Below are 17,360 nucleotides of genomic sequence, written 5' to 3' on the forward strand. Positions count from 1 at the left end.
ATAAAACCAAAGCGGCAAAAAGGAGAAGGAAAAAGCCAAAATCTAATTGAGACGTATTCGAGAATTGGATTGATAACAGGGAGCTCTTTTCTCAACGGGGTCTTAAGGGTTTTTTTGTTTCTTATCCCTTCATTTGAAAATGACATAGAAACACCACCATATTACCCTATTTTTTGGTCTTCACACTCTCACTATATTCATAGGTCATTCTGTATCAAGAGGTGAAGTCTTTTAGATTGTGTGATTTAACGTCGGGAAAATATCTTCTAGTCTTATGGTTAGACATAAGTTTCTAAATTGAACTTCATATTTTTGAAAATGACCCGGAAGATCCTTGTTGCTACTTATATTTGTGTTAAATGTTAAGTTGGGACTGAATAGCTAAAATCTATAACATTACTCTTCCTTTTATGTTACCTTCAAAAAATTGACGCGTAGGTACAGGACTAATTTATTGCCACATATATTTTCAAAATTTTATTAAATATGCCCATGGGTGACGTGTTAAGCCCTTCCTATCTACCGACATTGTGAGGTTTGGCTTGTGTTACGATTACGAATGTACAGTGGCAAACGACTGTGTGACGTATTTAAGGCGTGAGCGTATCTTTTCCTCTTCTGGTGCACAAACTTAAGGATACCGATGGACCAAAATATAACTTTTTGTGAACTTTTTATCAAACAGCCTTTTAACAAATTTGTCTGCGAGGAAAACAATGGTAAAACTAAGATTGGACACCGGCAACACCACAAACGCAGTTCTGCTCTTTGTGACGTCCAAACAAAAATTCAATCGAAAACCTCCAGCAAAATCGAACATGCCAACCAGCCGCAAGCATTTGATATTTGATGAATTGTAAGGGTCTGAATCTGATACCAAATTTAATGGCGTGAAAAACTTTGGCTAATCAACATCTTAAATTCCCGAATTATCTAGCGAATTCACCATTGTGCAAAACAGGCAGACCAGAATGGTGGCCGCTCACCTAGTCACCTCCCACAACGTCACCTTTTCAAACTTAGCCGGTCATCAAACATTATGCAGCGACTATCCAACTATAGTTTTCTTCCTAGTATGCTTGCATGAGCAGAAAATTCTCATCGAATACAAATGTGTGCTCTCTGCCCCTCTTTGGCCTTTGCAGACTCGAGAGATATAAAATTCTAAGAACAGCAGCTCATCAAATAACCTTCTACAAACAAAGCAGGTTAAAATTGTTGCTCGCATTCAAAATGGTCGGCAGGCACTGGCTTACCCTGGTTAGTAGTATTCTCTATCTCTTTACAAGTTATTTCATGGGTCAGTTATATACAATACAACATGACCATGTTATTTATATAATATTGGCGACGGGCATGAAAGCCGAAAAATATAGAAACACCATACGCTGATTAACCATCCATCTCAAGAAAGGAAAAAGGCAATTGAGAAAGACATAAAACAAGGCATCAAAATAATGCTTATAAAAATTATGTTATTGAAGACATGCCATTTCGGTCTTAATCTGGGAATACCAATCATTTTTCATAATTATATGAAAAAGAACAATGAAAAAGGGTATCTAGCACATACAAGAAAATAGTAAAGCATCACACTAACAAAGTAAATTTGTCCAGACAACAAATGAAGTCATGCCTAAATATCAGAAATGTTTCCCCAATTAGTCAACAAGAACAAAAGGGCTCATCAACCCAAAAACATATTACCCCTCGGGAACTTAAAGTTAAGCCCAGGTATCATACTTAAACAACTTCATTAAGTAGTAGTGAGAAACGTACTACCAAGGTCGAAGAATAACTATATAAACAACTTACTGTACAGGCCACTGTACAAGATGAGCTTTCCCATTGCCTAACAAGAACCTTCGCGTACCAGAGGTCATCAAGGTGTTAATAAGAATCCAAAAACACCAAAGGCACTTGAGAATTATGGATCTAAAAACCTCAATTTGTCACTGGCTCCCCAAGAGTTCTTGTAACTTACAGAATAAAGAAGAGCCGTAGAAAGAGGCTTGATAACAGAACCCAGACATTATTCATCTTCTAACTCAACAATCTGAGCTCGCCTCTCAGCTGCTTTCTTCCTGATAAAGAATCCCCATCTCATTGCCGCCTTGATCTTAAGCCACCCTACGACGGCTTTTCCAGGACGTGTGCGATCCTCATCAAAGTTTGGCATTGGTGACGGCATAAAAGACGGGAATGAGTACCCATCCTCCGAGGCATGGCCTCCCATGCTGAAGAGTCGAAGCAAGTGCTGCATATCATCATTCTCAAGCATCTCATTGCTTCGCATGCGAATCTCTTCCTCTGAAAAAAAGTCTTCAACTCCCTTGTCTCGGTTGTGTGACCAGTCATCAAAAGGATTGAGGTTGGATTGCTGAACAGACGAGCCAATGGCTTGGAATCCAGAGTTAGATGATTGGGGTGGCCCAAGAGCCAGCCCAACAGTGCTGTTACCATATCTAGTACTCTGAATTTGGTGAGAATTGTCAACCAGCTGGTCATTGGACACAAATGAAGTGCCATCAAACTGAGCACGGGAATTTGAATTCACAATTTGGGGCTGGGAAGGGTATCTCGTGGCCATATTATCAGCATAACCTGAACCTAGAAAAATGAAACAGAAAAAGAATGATTATATATACCTATGTAAAGTTCAAGCATCATCGGCTAAAATTCACTTGTACTTCTGTTAGAAAAACAACGGGTCATCATAAAAGTGAAATTTTCTTTGTCAGAATTTAAGACCAGCACAGGGGACTATTTAGACTCTGTTTGCATTTGGGTATTTCGAAGCAGATGTAATTGGTATTTACTATCATTAGTTTCCTATCATCAGGGTAATATGCTATCTGATACTCAGGCAGCCAATGTCTTATCATGTTCAACGCAAGACAAAGACAAGGGCATCTCGACAACTTAGGAAATTAACAAGGGTCTACCTACTTGGGTGTATTATCACTTAATTCTTTTCATGAGTTAGAAAAGGAAAAAAGAAAAAGGCTACCACATAAGCAGATGTAATTGATATTTGATATCATTAGTTTTCCATCATCAGGATAATGCACTATCTGATACTTGGGAAGCCAATGTCTTATCATGTTCAACGCAAGACAAAGCCAAGGGCATTTCAATAACTTAGGAAATTAACAAGGGTCTAACAACTAGGGTGTATTACCACTAAATTCTGTTCATGAGTTAAAAACAAAATTAATAAACACAAACTACCATCTATTCTACTTGTATCTAAAAATCTCAAATATCACAAACTGCCATGTGTTTAATACTACAGCGTATGTATGTACACAGACGGTTGAATGAAGGCTTGCAGAGCCAAATTAAGCATAACTCTCAGTGCTTCATTAAATGGCCAAATGTATAGTGTTATTCAATCAAATGGTATGAAATTAATTATCAAGCAATAAAAAGAGAACTTCAATTAAGAAGAAAAGAAACAGAGGTACGATACATGCAGACAGAAATATTTACCTCCGATGGGATGACCTGAATGAGCTGAAGATTGCTCAGTAGGAACAGCAGCTGGCAAGCGGGATAGTTGCAACTGATTGTCTAAAGCATTAGAGAAATCTATCTGACCTATTTGAGGTTCATTTTTAGATGCATTTGACCTTTTATTTTGCTTTAAGCTCAAAAGTGACTTGCCATCATATTCTACAACTTGATTCCAATTGTCATATGCTTTCTTCACCTGTGAATCCACATAAACCTGCAGTACATAATTTATTTCCTTACTGATCAAAACTATTACAATAATCAATCTAAAATACGAATACAGCAATGAAGACCAATCCAGGGCTGAACAGCACAAAACATAAAGAAAGCTAAAAATTGAATATGGAACTCAACGCACTTGCCTAAAAAATAATCTTCCTGTTATGGCATAAAAAGCCTATGAAGATATTACTACTAGCATCATTTGACTAAGATATAAACACACTAGTCCACAAATTTAGTTAAGAAGTCCAGCAACAATTTTTGTAGAGTAGCATAAATACTACAACAAAGGGAAATGACTTCCAAAGAAAATATGCCAAAAGACGAAAAATAAATGAATACATATAAGTGCAGCAATAACTTAAATATGGTTCTTCTGACAAAAACGAAAGGCATAGAAGAATCAAGCAAAGCGATATTGCACAAATTGCTGAAGACTAAACTAGTAGTGGATGCCTAATATAGAAAGAACCCTGGAGAAAACATAACACAAGTAATATGGCTGAAACAAAAATATATATCAAACCAACCTTCTGGCTCTCTGGAAGAGCATCAGCAGGAAAATACTGCTCCCCTGAAATTAGACCATTCAACTCATAGATGTTGTTAAAAACAACACCAACATTTCTTGAATCTTCAGGATAATAAACATAAAGCTTCCCACTTAGGACACAAGTCTTTGCATGGTCTAAAAGAGCTTCCCACATCTTATTTGACATTCCACTTCCAAGAATCTATGATCAGTAAATAAATGTTAGAACTTCAGAGAGAGCTACAAAGCATGAACGTTTTATTCAAGAACCAAAAGCTACACTTACACTACGTAGTTTTTGAGGATCCCTCACGACAAGACGAAGAAAGTCTTCAACTGAGAATATCCCAGCATTGTTTAGCCTCTTGTGGAATGATCCATCCTTGCCAATCTTCTCCAATCTCCATACATCATCATTCAAGGCCGGTGGATAGTGTTTCTTGTACACTGTCAAGGAAAAAGGCATGAAAACAGTTTCATGACATATCGTGAAATAAGAATAAGTACAAAACAGAGTATTAACACACATTCCCCTCTATGATCTTTGACTGTAAAAGCTTCAGTCTTTGCCTCACGAATACGGATGCCCTCACAATATCCTGAGGCAACCTTCAAGCCAAGCCTGAACTTCCTGCTCCTTATCCAACTTGAATTATCAGTAAAAGTGAGGTCCCCTAACGTTCCTACACCTTCCTTGAGTGTCACTTGCAAATCCCCAGTCAACAATGGCCTCTTTCCTTCACGCTCTTTTACTACATGGCTTTCAAACTCTTCTTGTGTCCAGCCATCATCATCCTCATTGTTGAAGTCCCCTTCAAGCACAACAATATCAAGTTTTACCGAGGCTTCAGGCCCAGAGGTTACAACATGCCCAGTGTTTGCATCAACTAAAACTACATGGATAGCAGCACCCTGCTCGCCCTCTACTTTTCCTCCGGTAAAGAGGGGAAGAGATAACCTTGACCTAAAGTACAGCTGCAAATTCCGTCCATCAGGACCCTCAATTCGTTTTGGAGAAGCCCTGGAAATAAGTATTAGATTAATAAACTCACAAACAGGTTTAGTCAATCATGAGAAGAATGTATCAAAAGACCCAGTTGTGAAAGCAACATATATGCTTTATTGAAGCAAAGAGAAAATCAAATCAGAGGCACTGAAGTGAGAGAAGCGGGACATTAAGACTGAATAACAACCACATCCCAATCCAGTATTACTAACCATATCTGATATAAATTCTTTTTCTTTAAATGAGCAAAGAGAAAACCAAATCAGGGGCACTGAAGTGAGAGATGCGAGACATTAAGACTGAATAGCAACCACATCCTAATCCAGTATTACTAATCATATCTGATATAAATTCTTTCAATATAATTAAAGTGAAAATGAACATGACTTAATGTTCCAACACAATGTCAACAGGAAAAATTCACAAATAATTAAAACTAATTTTGATAAGCCAACAACTGTCGCATATGATATGATCATGAATATCTTACCGTCCATTATTGAGCCTTGCAGGACCTAACTTTGCCAGAGCGCGTTCCACTTCCTCACTTACCTGTTAAACATAAATAAATATAAGAAAAAGTACAAGATTTTGCAAAAATAAATTTAAAAGAGAAAGAAGTAAGAAAAAAGAAGAGACAGTGTATCAAAAAAATAAGAAGTCTATCTTACAACTCTTCGGAGAATGGGTTCCAATGAAGAGCAGAGCTTCTGCAAACTGTCCACCTTCAAAGCTTCTACAATGACGCTGCATCATAAACATAACTTATTAATATAATATCAAATAATAGTATTTAACATATCATCAAAAGGCAAACAAGAAAGTGAAAATAAAAATCGCCTACATAAAATGCATACAAAAAGTTCTAGGCAAGTCATAATGAAGCTTGACCTGTCGCTGGACTCACCATTTAACCACTGATTATCAGCTAACATTTTTTTGCTAAAATATTATTTTATAAATAATTATACAACTACAGCTGTAAAGCTTATCACAAAAATTATTAGAAATTAACAACAAAGTAACCAATTTAACAAACACAATAACAAACCAAACATTTAAAAAAAAAAAAAGAATTTACTGTTTTTAAAACAAACAAAAATTACCTGGCGAGAGCTGGGCGTTTTCGCTCAGGCTGCTCGTCTTCATTACTCTCTAAGCTCCTCTTCCCTCTACTCATACTACTGGTCCTCTCCATATACCTCGTTTGCCTCTGCATTCTCAGATCTAAACAAACCCCCAAAATAAACCCTAATTTCACGCACACAAACAGACACTCGTCAATTCAACTCATATTAAGCACAGATTTCTCAAATTCAAATAAAAATAAAGCATTTCCACACAATTAAAACCCTAATCCCTCGTTTAGCTGCCGAGAAATTGGCGGAATGTGAAAAGCAAACTTAGAAATTTACTATAAAGGTAAAGTTGCAGCGTTAGTTTAGAAATTTTCTCGGTGGCCAAACAGAGGGAGAGAAAGTGAAGGAAAGTGAGGGAAGAGAAAAGAAAAGAGACCTGCTAGTTATTTATTTAAATTTTTTCTTTTTTTCTTGCTGGTTCGAAGAGAGAAGAAAGTCGAAAACAGCAGCTAATGGGATGTTTTTGTAGAGTGATGATTACTGACTCGTCTCGCACGCTTTTTGGTTGAAGTCTACTCTGGCGACTATTGGCTGAAAGATAGATCTTAATCAGCTGCTTCGCGGTCCACGTTTGAACCATCAAGATGTTGACAATTGTGTCAAATAACTGTTTGTCTGAGTTTTGATTAAAGGTATATACCGACTACCGTGAGCTTTTTATCAGCAAATACTTTCTTGGCAGATTCAGGATTGGATATCTGCATAGGATCGTCCGGCCGAGGAGAGTAAAGCAATCTTGACCGTACATCTCAACTGGTTTGGAGATAACTTATGACACTTTCCACGTCACTGTTAGTATTTGCGTCATATTTTTTAGTAGACACACGTCACCACTCACTCGCCTATTTGTAAATTTTTTTTTGTCAGCTTACCACCCGGAAATTAAAATCCTATTAGTTTTTTTTTCATTTTACAGCGAAATCCTTAATTTTTAACTTAATGTAGGAGTAGACACATAATGTTTCAAAACAAACAAACACACCTCATTTCTAGCAAAGCTCCCATCGTATAAGCAGGTTTCAACATGACGGTGTTTTTGCCATGTTCTGTATTATACTAATCACTAATCAGCCGGCCGCACAAATAAGTGTTAAATAATTTCAATCATATACACTATTAACAAGAGAACTGTTGTCAAAATTGGATCATTATTTTTTTAAGTAAATTTCATACTAGGACGATCGTAAATTGATTATCTTTAAATTATTTTCTTACTTTTTATAACCTTAAGTTACCTAAGAAAAAATAGAATAAATTGATGAACTTTTTTTTATCTTCTTAAGTTAAGATTTTTAAAAAGTAAATGAAGTGATTTAAAGATGACAAATTTATAAAAAAATAATAAGTTGAAACTAACCTTTACTCTGTTGACATGGAATAGCAAAAAGTTGCTTTTAGTCCCATTATACAGGCTTTATTGATTTATACCTTTCAACTAACCAACTTGTTCAAGAGTTGAAAATAGATCAATGAAGATGTACTTCTCTCAACAACACAATTATCATAAGCTTAAATTATTTCCCAAAAAGCAAACATGCATAGTGCCAAAACTGCAAATTGACCGTACTCTTGGTTCAGAATAGGGAAGGGTTGTTTCGATCCAGAGAAAATCAGAGCTGAAAACCATGAAGTGGCAAGATTCAAGAATCGGGTACAGTGAAACACTTGATGCAAAGATCTGTAAAACATATAAAATCAAGTTGACATTTAAAAAGCTATAGACCAATGGCTTCCAGACATTATTATAGTAAAGAATCATTACTACCTAGCAAGACTTCAATTTCTCTTCAACTTTGTCAAACTCTTCAAGTCTTTGGTATAGCTTGAGAAGTAGTTGGCTGCAGACCTCAGGAGAACTGCAGGGTCCACACATGAGGTATATAACATTACCAAGAGGCCTCATGTAAACACCATCTTCACGGAGCTTCTTAAGAAGAGAAGCTGCATATAGTGATCCGTACCTGAAAAATAGATAACATTGTTCAAAAGATGACATTAACAACCAGATTACGGAATTAGTACCAGCATAAATGGATATCACACTGCTTTTATCAATAATCAGAAGTTGTAATAAAGGAACCGGACAACAAAACAACATGACCTATTATTCCTGAATATTGGTTGCAAATCTTGGCTTATATAATCTAACTGGATGCGCTGTCAGCAATAATCAACCAATATGGTCCAGAACATAGGATTGTAACATGTAAAAGGTGCATAACAAGCAAAAATATTTGCAGTAATCTTCCGATTTCTGGTTGCTACTTGGAAAAAAAATGTCACCTACCTTTCGGATCGGGGAATGTTAATGAAGTGAGGGTTAAGTAATCATGGATGCATTCCAGTTGTCAGAAAATTATATAAAAACAACTCAATGAGACAATACCCAGCATTACAGCCTGCTGCTTGTAGCTCTATGGCACAGAGAGTCCCTAATGCAACCACTCTTTGGACAGTACGATGTGATGAGATCTGTTGTATCAGCTCCAAATCCCATAACTGCAAGCATTTAAATGCAAACGACCCAGGAGATCATTAGATCACACTAACCACTTACTTTATCATCAAAAAGAGTAGCAGCATGGACTAAATTTTTCACTACATAGATTGGCGTGCAATGATTGATATCTACTTTTGCGATATAGAACTAATCATGCCAAAATGAACATCTATGTCAAGACTATCAATATGTAATCTAAAATGGAAAAACAACCAATTGCCTTTGTTGGCCGCATGTGAAAGATGGTAGAACTAGTATAACAAGGGAAGAATAGAAACAAATAAATATTTCACTTACTTCCCTAAGGAAGAATAGAAACAAATAAATATTTCACTTACTTCCCTAAGTAATCTTCGTTCAGGAATTATGTTATGGTTTGTCTGAGGATCTTTGAACCATTTTATGGATTTAGCAGCTGCTGCACACCCCAAAGCATGTGCAGAATATGAGTGCCCATGCAGAAGGGCCTTCAGCTACAAAAACAACCACATAGATGAACTGCATTACATATACCATTTTTTTTTTTGGGGGGGGGGGGGGGTGTCTGAGGACAACAAGATAGGCAAAATATCATAAATAACAAAGTGCTGTTTGGAAAGCGCAGCTGACATAAACCAAAAATCATTTGTTGAAAACTGGGACAATATTATATATCCAAGTTTCAAAGCAAGGAAGCAAATTGGACATTCTTGAATTGTTTTTCAAATATCATTTATTATGACATTAAATTCGAAACTTCTGCTGACAATTTACGGTGTTAAGATCATCAAAAACTTGAAAAGAATATTCCAATATTAGTCATATCCAATTAAAACTTTTTCAAATTGTGATTACTTGATTCAGCATTCAACCTAACTGCAATACTTCTAGAAATGGACTGTGCAGCCAGTAAACTTTTTAAATTAAATGTACATCACCCAAAACAGGATGATGATGATGATAAAAAGAGCCAGACATTGATAATGTAACATCACAGAGGTGGCTAAAAGATCAATCAAATTTTAAACCTTAAAATTTAAAAAAAAAATGAATTATACACACTTAAATTGCCTGATATTAAGACTGAGTTAAATGACAACTCCTCCCACATTTAACTCCCAAAACTTGATTTTCATTCTCTTTTCTGAGAAAAAAAAGGAAGACCAGTGTTAAATATTGTCCTATTTTTCATCTTTCATACAAATCAATCAACAGAATATACTACCTTTGAATCTCCTACAAATGAATCAAAAACGGCATTTGTGGCCAGTGTGGCAGCCAAAGGTATAACCCCACCAGTCAATAGCTTCCCATAGCATGCTATATCTGGTACACAACCAAGTAGATCTGCTGTAGTCTGTAAAGAATAAAAAGCATCCAGCAATCTTATCATTATCTAATTACGTAGACAAGAAAGAGAAGAAGCACAATGAATGAGAATGAGTCATGACATGCAATCAACAGCAACAGACCTCTACTCCCAATCGCCAGAAACCTGTAAAAACTTCATCAAAGATAACTGGAATTTTACGATTCTGACATTCTTTGACAAGTATCCGCTGAAAAAGCGGATCAACCATGTGCATTCCTCCAGCAGCATGTACAACTGTTGAACAGTGTCCAACCACTAAATTATATAATAAAACTGAATTGAAAGCAATTACCTAAGGAAAGCAATTAATTTGTGGATAGGGATTCAAATAGGAGGGGCTTAAGGGTCAGACTTGTGCTCCTCATTCACTAATTTATGTTCAAATATTTGAATATAATATGCCATCTATCGGCCTTAAATACAACACAGTTTAAGCATACCACTTATGTCTATCACCATAAGAATTAAAATTAAACTTTAGAAGCAGTGGAAAATGAAACACCATAGTGTGATATAATGTTTAACTTGCCTGGTTCTATTATCAAAGCTCCAATACAACCAGATACTTTTAATCCTGGATTTTGCAATAAATTCTGTGATATGTATGATGAATAAATTGAAGCAAGGTCTGAACTGTCCCTTTCCTCGTAAAAAATTTCATCACGAGAGCAAAAGGCTGTGGGATTTCAAACAAATGCAATACATGTCAGAAGATGATACCTTTAAGTGCGGTAGAGAATAACAGTAGATTGTGGACAGGGGAACCAAAGAGGAAGATAGGGAGGAGAATAAGTCCACTTACTTATGTCTTTATGTTCTACAATTTTGGAATACAGCCATTCAGGTAAGGAAAGAATCCATTTGCTGTTGTACATGAAAACTGTAGGAGGGTCCAGAAAAAGGCCTCTTCCAGAGTACCTGTATAAGTTCAGAAATCCATAATCCATAATTAATTCATCAAGTAATATCAAAAGAGATCAGATGAAATTTATGGCAATGGAGATTTAAATTCCCAGATAAGACAGCCATCATGATTATGAGTGAATTTGGAATAGCTAATTAGCTATCGGAAACAGTAGAAGAGATTTGAAACAACTAAGGTTCAACCTGAGTGCTTAGTAGATTATCGAAAGTCACTTTTTGAAAAAATAACCAAACATATTTCAAAAGCAGGAAAGGGGCTGCCTTTCAATTGATTGTTCTATGAATTTATCTCTTTCAAGAAAAAGAACTGCAGATTCCACAGAGAACATCAAAAGTTTGGATAACTAATAAGACAATGCTCCCACATTACCAGATGACCACTTGATAACAAAGCTGTATGATTACAGTTTGAAGGCTCATGAAAACAGAACACATTTAAACATCTATTAATAAGTAGATTATTTTTGTCAGTCTGAAATCGAGATAAAACATTAAGATGAAGACTTATCTTCAAAAAGTCAACAATTTTTAATGTGTAAATGATAATTTTCCTGAATCTTTATAGGGACAAAACATCTGTACCATGGTTGCTGCAGAAACCCGGTGTAAGGTGATGGTGCTTGAGCTTCCATGGCACCCAAAGTATCACCATGATATGATCCTTTAAGTGCTAGGACCTGGAAGAAAATTAATTGAAATAAATTGATACACCAACTTAAAATTACTCCACAGAAGATCACGCTTTCTACTACTAAACCATGTTGCACAAGGTATGGAGTCAAAAGGCAAATGTAAAAAGGAAAAAAGAGCACCACCTTAAGCTCAATACACTTTTCAGTAGTGTCCTTCCCAAGAAAATCTACAAGAACTTCATGATCAAAAGAAAATTTCCGAAATGCCATCTTGAGAGCAATTTCAATAGCCGTAGATCCATTATCTGAAAAATATGCTCGAGAAGCCCAGCCTGCACAAATATTTATACAGAGTCTAATTAAAGACTATGTGCGGGACAAAATGTAACTCAGTTTCTGAAATATAACCCTTGCAAGAATTTCAAAAGCTGCACTTGCTTCGATTAAAAAGAAAACAAATTAAAATGGGAAAACTAAAACAATCACAGGATCACTTGAAGAATAAAACCAATGCACTTATGAACTTAACCAGGAGAAATGTGCAGAAAAGAAACTAGCAGAAAGAAGAGCATGCTCTCAACAAAAGACCAAAACTTTTAATCCAACTTCCATCATTGATGATATCTTTGACTGATCCTTAAAATTAAAGAGATTAATAGTTAAAGAAGAGAATTGAATGAGGATTAATAAATTACATGAAAGTGCCTTAATAGACTGGAATAACATCATTTTAAATAAAGTTGATTCTCCAGATTGATGGTGAATGAAAAATTACTAACCTTTCCCAACACCCTGAAGTAAAAGCTCTGCGCATTCTAAGGCTGGCTCATAAACATTCTCAGGAAACATGACGTGCCCAAATCTTGCAGCAGTATAACCCATATCTCTTGCAAGCTCAATCTGAAACCACCTAAACATATAGCTAGATTAAGAAAACTTTCAGAGACATGATCACCACAAAGCAGAAAAAGCAAGTTGAAATTTATGTCGGCTTTAAGGAATCAGGCTAAACAGATGAAAAAGAATGAGAGAATGCTTGGCACAGAGTGCTCACTTGATGAATAGAAAATTTGTCTCAGTTGCAAAAGAAAAACCATCTCAAAATCAGAGACCAAGTTGACACATTCTAGGTGCCTAAATTTTCACCAACTTTTTATGTATTGTTTCTCTAAATGTATTGAAGAACAAGTTTCATTTTTCTCAGTAAAATTTGGCTTCCTCTTTTTCTCTCCTTTCATAAATATATAAATCTTCACTTATGTCTTTCAGAACCCAGATTGATTATTAAAGTAATGAAATCCCTTCTCCTCTAGTTCTTTTGTCTCTCTCGTTCCTCTCTTTTCTTCCTCCTCCTTTTTCCCTCTTTCCGCTTCTTAGTCATCACAACTATATGGAGTTCTTTTTTTTTTTTTTTTTTTTTTTGGAGCTATCACTCTGGCAGTGACCCATCCTAAATTCATTAGTGAAAACATATCAAGAGTAAAGGAACAGCATTTCTAGCAGCCGAGAAATTTTGGTTAAAAAAAATTACAATTATGAGATATTTTCTAAATCTATTTATCGATCACCCATGGAACATCAAACATAGCAATCCAAAATTTGCAAAAAGTGCATATTATATATGCATAAAATGACCTGTAAGGTAGCATCTGGTCCTTGAGTCCACCAACTAGCACATGCATCAAACTGTTGACCAATGAATTTATTTTTCTGGTCCTGCAAGATAAATTAAAACAAAGACCCAAGGCATGTCAGATAAATACCATTTTCACATCATAATTTCCCAATCAACATCTCAAACAAAGATTTGGCAGCTTGACAGTAAATTATCACGAAAAGTGAATTAAATGTTATGAGATTCAGTAGATTAACCCATATCTTAGCTGATACAAATTAAAAAAACTCATAAACACGAAAAGGAGTAACAAGGAATAATAAAATTGGGAAAGTTAAACAAACAAATAAAGAAATAAAGTTTAAAAGATAAGAAATGCATTTGCATCTCTCAGTAAATAACCTGGTAGACGGAAAAGTTTTCTCCACAGCGTGAATCAATTACTGTAACAGCTTCCTCTGGTACAAGTTTGTGCTGAGTAAACGGCCACCAGAAGAGCTCCCCTGCCCTTTTTGGCATGTCACACAGTCTCTGTATTCTTTCAGAATAAGCCAATAACATTATGTTCTTCAGAGAATCAAAGACATTGTGAGATTCATCAAACCATTCCATCAGGTCATTTGATGAATCTTGTGGCAGAGGTGGCAGCACAAGCACAGGCACTCTGTAAAAGAGAAAAGACAAATATGTAAATGCGAAAAAAAAATATATATTAATGTAACATTTGTGTGAGAACAAGAAAAGAATATATGCTAGAAGCTTACAGGTAGCAGAGGCACTCACATAGTCACACGTATGCAAGCGTGCACACACAAAACTCATAACTAATTAATCATCAGGAGTACAACATGCACCAAATTATTTCAAAATGATTTATACATCTTATCATGGAAAAGAGGAATAGGATCCACGTCCCAGGGAAGAGGAAAGTAACCTAAATTACCTATTTCGCAAATATGACATCAATGGCACCTCATTAGCAAGGCCATGGTCTTCAAAAACAACAGCAACAACGTCATAACCTCGAAGCTTTAAACTCTCATAAGCTGAAATCGTGCCAGAAATCCCACCTAGCCGCCCATCTCCAACAAGAATACTAGGCAACCGGAAAGGCCTGCCAACATAAACCCCTACAATCATCTTTTTGAGCCATTAATCAATGCATTGATACCATTCACTTCAAAGTCATAAATTCACTTGCCTATACAAATCACACTGAAGAGAGCCGGAAGGTCCAGGACTGGCAACTCCACCAGCAGTTTCAACAATACACAAAATCTCCATTTTACCCCTCTCACTCTCACTCTCACTCTCCAAGCCATCTCTCAAACATTTTCCCAAAGTTTCAATCACCTTAGAATCTCCTACGATTCCTCCACTCTCCCTTTCAGCTGCCAAATGCGGCGACACAGCCTCCTCCCACGCAAACAAAGTCTTACAAACCAGTTCCGAAACCGAACTATCCTCCTCGCCCGAAATTCGATTCTCTTCGCGGAAATTCAAATCGTACATTTCTGAATTGAATTTCTGGGGCTGAAATGGGAGGTCCCTAGAGGAGAGGAAAGATTTTGCGGCGAATAAGGAGGAAAAGAGGATTGAATTGGAGAGGATGAGGGAGGAAGGGAAGTTGCGGCGGAGGGAGAGGGAGGGGAGTTTGGTGAAGAGGAAGCGGGAGTCGGAGTCGTGAGGGTACCCGGTTTGGATTGGTTTGAGATAGACGAACTTTTTATTTGCAGAGGAGGTAGGGGAGAGGAGGAAAGAAGAGGAGAGGCCAGCGGAGACTAGGGTTTTGCCTAGAGAGGTGTTGGCGGACCAAATTTGGAACGTGGGATGAGAGAGCGGGAGATCGAGTGGCTGCGGATGAAATGTCGAGTGGTGGAAGAGACGGAGGAGTATACGACGGTGGTGGTCCGGGTAGTGGTGGCGTCGGAGGCGAAGCATGGTGATAGAGAAGCTAGTGAGAGAGAGAGAGAGAGAGGATTGAGATAGTGATGCGCAACGGCTACCGTTTAAAAATTTTGAATTGTCAGCGACATTTTCTTGTTAGGTATTTATTTGGCGATGTGTTAATAAAGGAGGGAAAACAACGTTTTGGAGGGGACCAGTTCCGCGGCTAACTACCAATATAAACGTGCATCGTCAAACCTACTCTAATCTTAAATGGGCCCGGTTGGAATTCATTCATTTGTAGGGCTTATGATGGCCTCGATAGTTTTGTATCTGTTAGCACCCATTTAAACTCTCCATGAGCCCCAAAGTATCCTATTAAAAGAGTAAATAAATCACACAACTTGTTACAACACCCATTGAATTCCACAAATAACCCTGTATGTAGGTGCGTACGTATGTATATATTCAAGAAACCGTATATAAACAAAATTCTTCTATTGCAAAACTGTTTCATAAATTTAATCCGAAGCTCTTGATCGATATTGAAATCAATTTTCAATTTAGAATTCCTTCAGTGTCTTTTTACTTTCAAGTGACTATATATATAGATATCGGCTTTCTCTCATGCGGTTATTTTTATTTTTTTTATGCAAACACATTGTTAAGTCATATGATTTAATGAATTATATATGTATATCCAAGATCCTAGAGTTTATTAAAATTCGAAAAAAATTATTAAGTCACATGCTTTAATATTATAATGTTATTACACTAATAGATCATATGACTTAATAGCTTTTCCAAACTTTAACAAATTTAGAATTCTATATTTGGAACATTTATAAATTTAGATAGATAGATGGATAGATAAATATAATGAATTCATAATGTTATTTTATCTTTTCATGAAAATAGATAACAAAATATTATTATAAAGTAAGTAAAACTAGTAGAAAAAGTAAAGTCATTCTCTCTATGTACCGGTGGAAAAAAGTAAAGCCATTCTCTTTATGTAGCTCTACAAGTTATGGGCAGCGGAAACTAGTGAGAATATTTTATTGATATAGATAATAATGATGATTCAGGATTTTTATTAGATTTATTTAACTATAATTAAAATTATAAATTTAAGAAAGAGGAGTTTTATGAGAGTTTTAGAGGGGTGACGATAGCTCCACTCTTACAAAATATAACTAGTTGTGGGTAAGGTGTGGGTATATTTCTCTATTTATTTTTTTAAATGCACTTTATTTATATATTATTTTATAAATATTATTGTCTTATTGAAGTAATTTACTTATTATTGAGCTTTTAAGATGTAGGGGTGTTCATAATCTAATCCGATTCGCTCAATCCATATGCTCCGTAAAAATCCGATTCGTAAAAATTTGATCCGTAGATTGGTGGATCGGATTGGATTGAAAATTTAAAAATCTGTAATTAGTGGATTGGATATGAATTTACTTATGTTAATCCACAAAAAATTACGGATCAACAAAAAAAATATTTATTTAATTAAAAAACTAAGCTTGTAATTATGGTATTAGTACTTACTAATAAATAAATAAGTTAAAATATAGTTACATTAACACCATATTATATCTTATCCGATAATAATATAAAATAAAAAATAATTAAATAAACAAATACAGCTTCCTAATTAATTAATTTTTATGTACTGATTTAAACAAATGAGATTTTTTCTTTTTGGTGTGTTATATTTTAAAATTTTGAATGCATTTTCTATCTTTATTTAAACAATTAATTTATGTAAATCTTTTTTAATTTTGAATTTGATTGGTTGTATAATCATTTTTATATAATTTTTTAAATTTAGTTAGTTCATGGATAGGACAAAATCAAAAAAAATTAACCCACAAACCAATCGACAAAATGGTAGATTGGATATGAATTGGGTAAAATTCGCATCCGTTCTACATACATATGGATAGATTTGGATTAAATTTAACTAATCTGTGAATTAGATTGGATTAAAAATTTATAATCTGTAAAATTATGGATCGGATATGGAT

At 35.5% G+C, this 17,360-nt stretch overlaps 2 protein-coding genes across 4 annotated transcripts; both read right to left on the reverse strand.

Annotated features, from left to right (window-relative positions):
• Positions 1-1,492: 1,492 nt before the first annotated feature.
• LOC102625149 (hypothetical protein) lies at positions 1,493-6,952 on the reverse strand. The gene is made up of 9 exons (XM_006474089.4): positions 6,792-6,952; positions 6,383-6,527; positions 5,948-6,023; positions 5,767-5,828; positions 4,798-5,291; positions 4,557-4,717; positions 4,269-4,472; positions 3,493-3,730; positions 1,493-2,610 (listed from the first exon to the last, which is right to left on the reverse strand). The coding sequence occupies exons 2-9, from the start codon at positions 6,493-6,495 to the stop codon at positions 2,033-2,035; spliced, it is 1,926 nt and encodes a 641-aa protein (XP_006474152.1). The 5' UTR covers positions 6,496-6,527; positions 6,792-6,952; the 3' UTR covers positions 1,493-2,032.
• An 807-nt stretch (positions 6,953-7,759) lies between these two features.
• Positions 7,760-15,488, reverse strand: LOC102624762 (bifunctional dethiobiotin synthetase/7,8-diamino-pelargonic acid aminotransferase, mitochondrial). Of its 3 annotated transcripts, XM_006474088.4 has the most exons (15): positions 14,639-15,485; positions 14,381-14,551; positions 13,840-14,101; positions 13,458-13,538; positions 12,602-12,722; positions 12,006-12,154; positions 11,773-11,867; positions 11,069-11,184; positions 10,796-10,942; positions 10,367-10,500; positions 10,120-10,251; positions 9,254-9,388; positions 8,802-8,914; positions 8,181-8,376; positions 7,760-8,093 (listed from the first exon to the last, which is right to left on the reverse strand). In XM_006474088.4, the coding sequence occupies exons 1-14, from the start codon at positions 15,376-15,378 to the stop codon at positions 8,181-8,183; spliced, it is 2,592 nt and encodes an 863-aa protein (XP_006474151.1). In that variant the 5' UTR covers positions 15,379-15,485; the 3' UTR covers positions 7,760-8,093. The 3 variants fall into 3 exon arrangements, with proteins under 3 accessions (XP_006474151.1, XP_024953449.1, XP_015384562.1); XM_025097681.2 differs by lacking the exon at positions 7,760-8,093 and having other exon boundaries at positions 8,238-8,376; positions 8,703-8,914; positions 14,639-15,487; XM_015529076.3 differs by lacking the exons at positions 7,760-8,093; positions 8,181-8,376; positions 8,802-8,914; positions 9,254-9,388 and adding an exon at positions 9,446-10,038 and having other exon boundaries at positions 14,639-15,488.
• Positions 15,489-17,360: the final 1,872 nt, after the last annotated feature.

This window comes from Citrus sinensis, chromosome 9 (assembly GCF_022201045.2).
Source record: "Citrus sinensis cultivar Valencia sweet orange chromosome 9, DVS_A1.0, whole genome shotgun sequence".
NCBI lineage: Eukaryota > Viridiplantae > Streptophyta > Magnoliopsida > Sapindales > Rutaceae > Citrus > Citrus sinensis.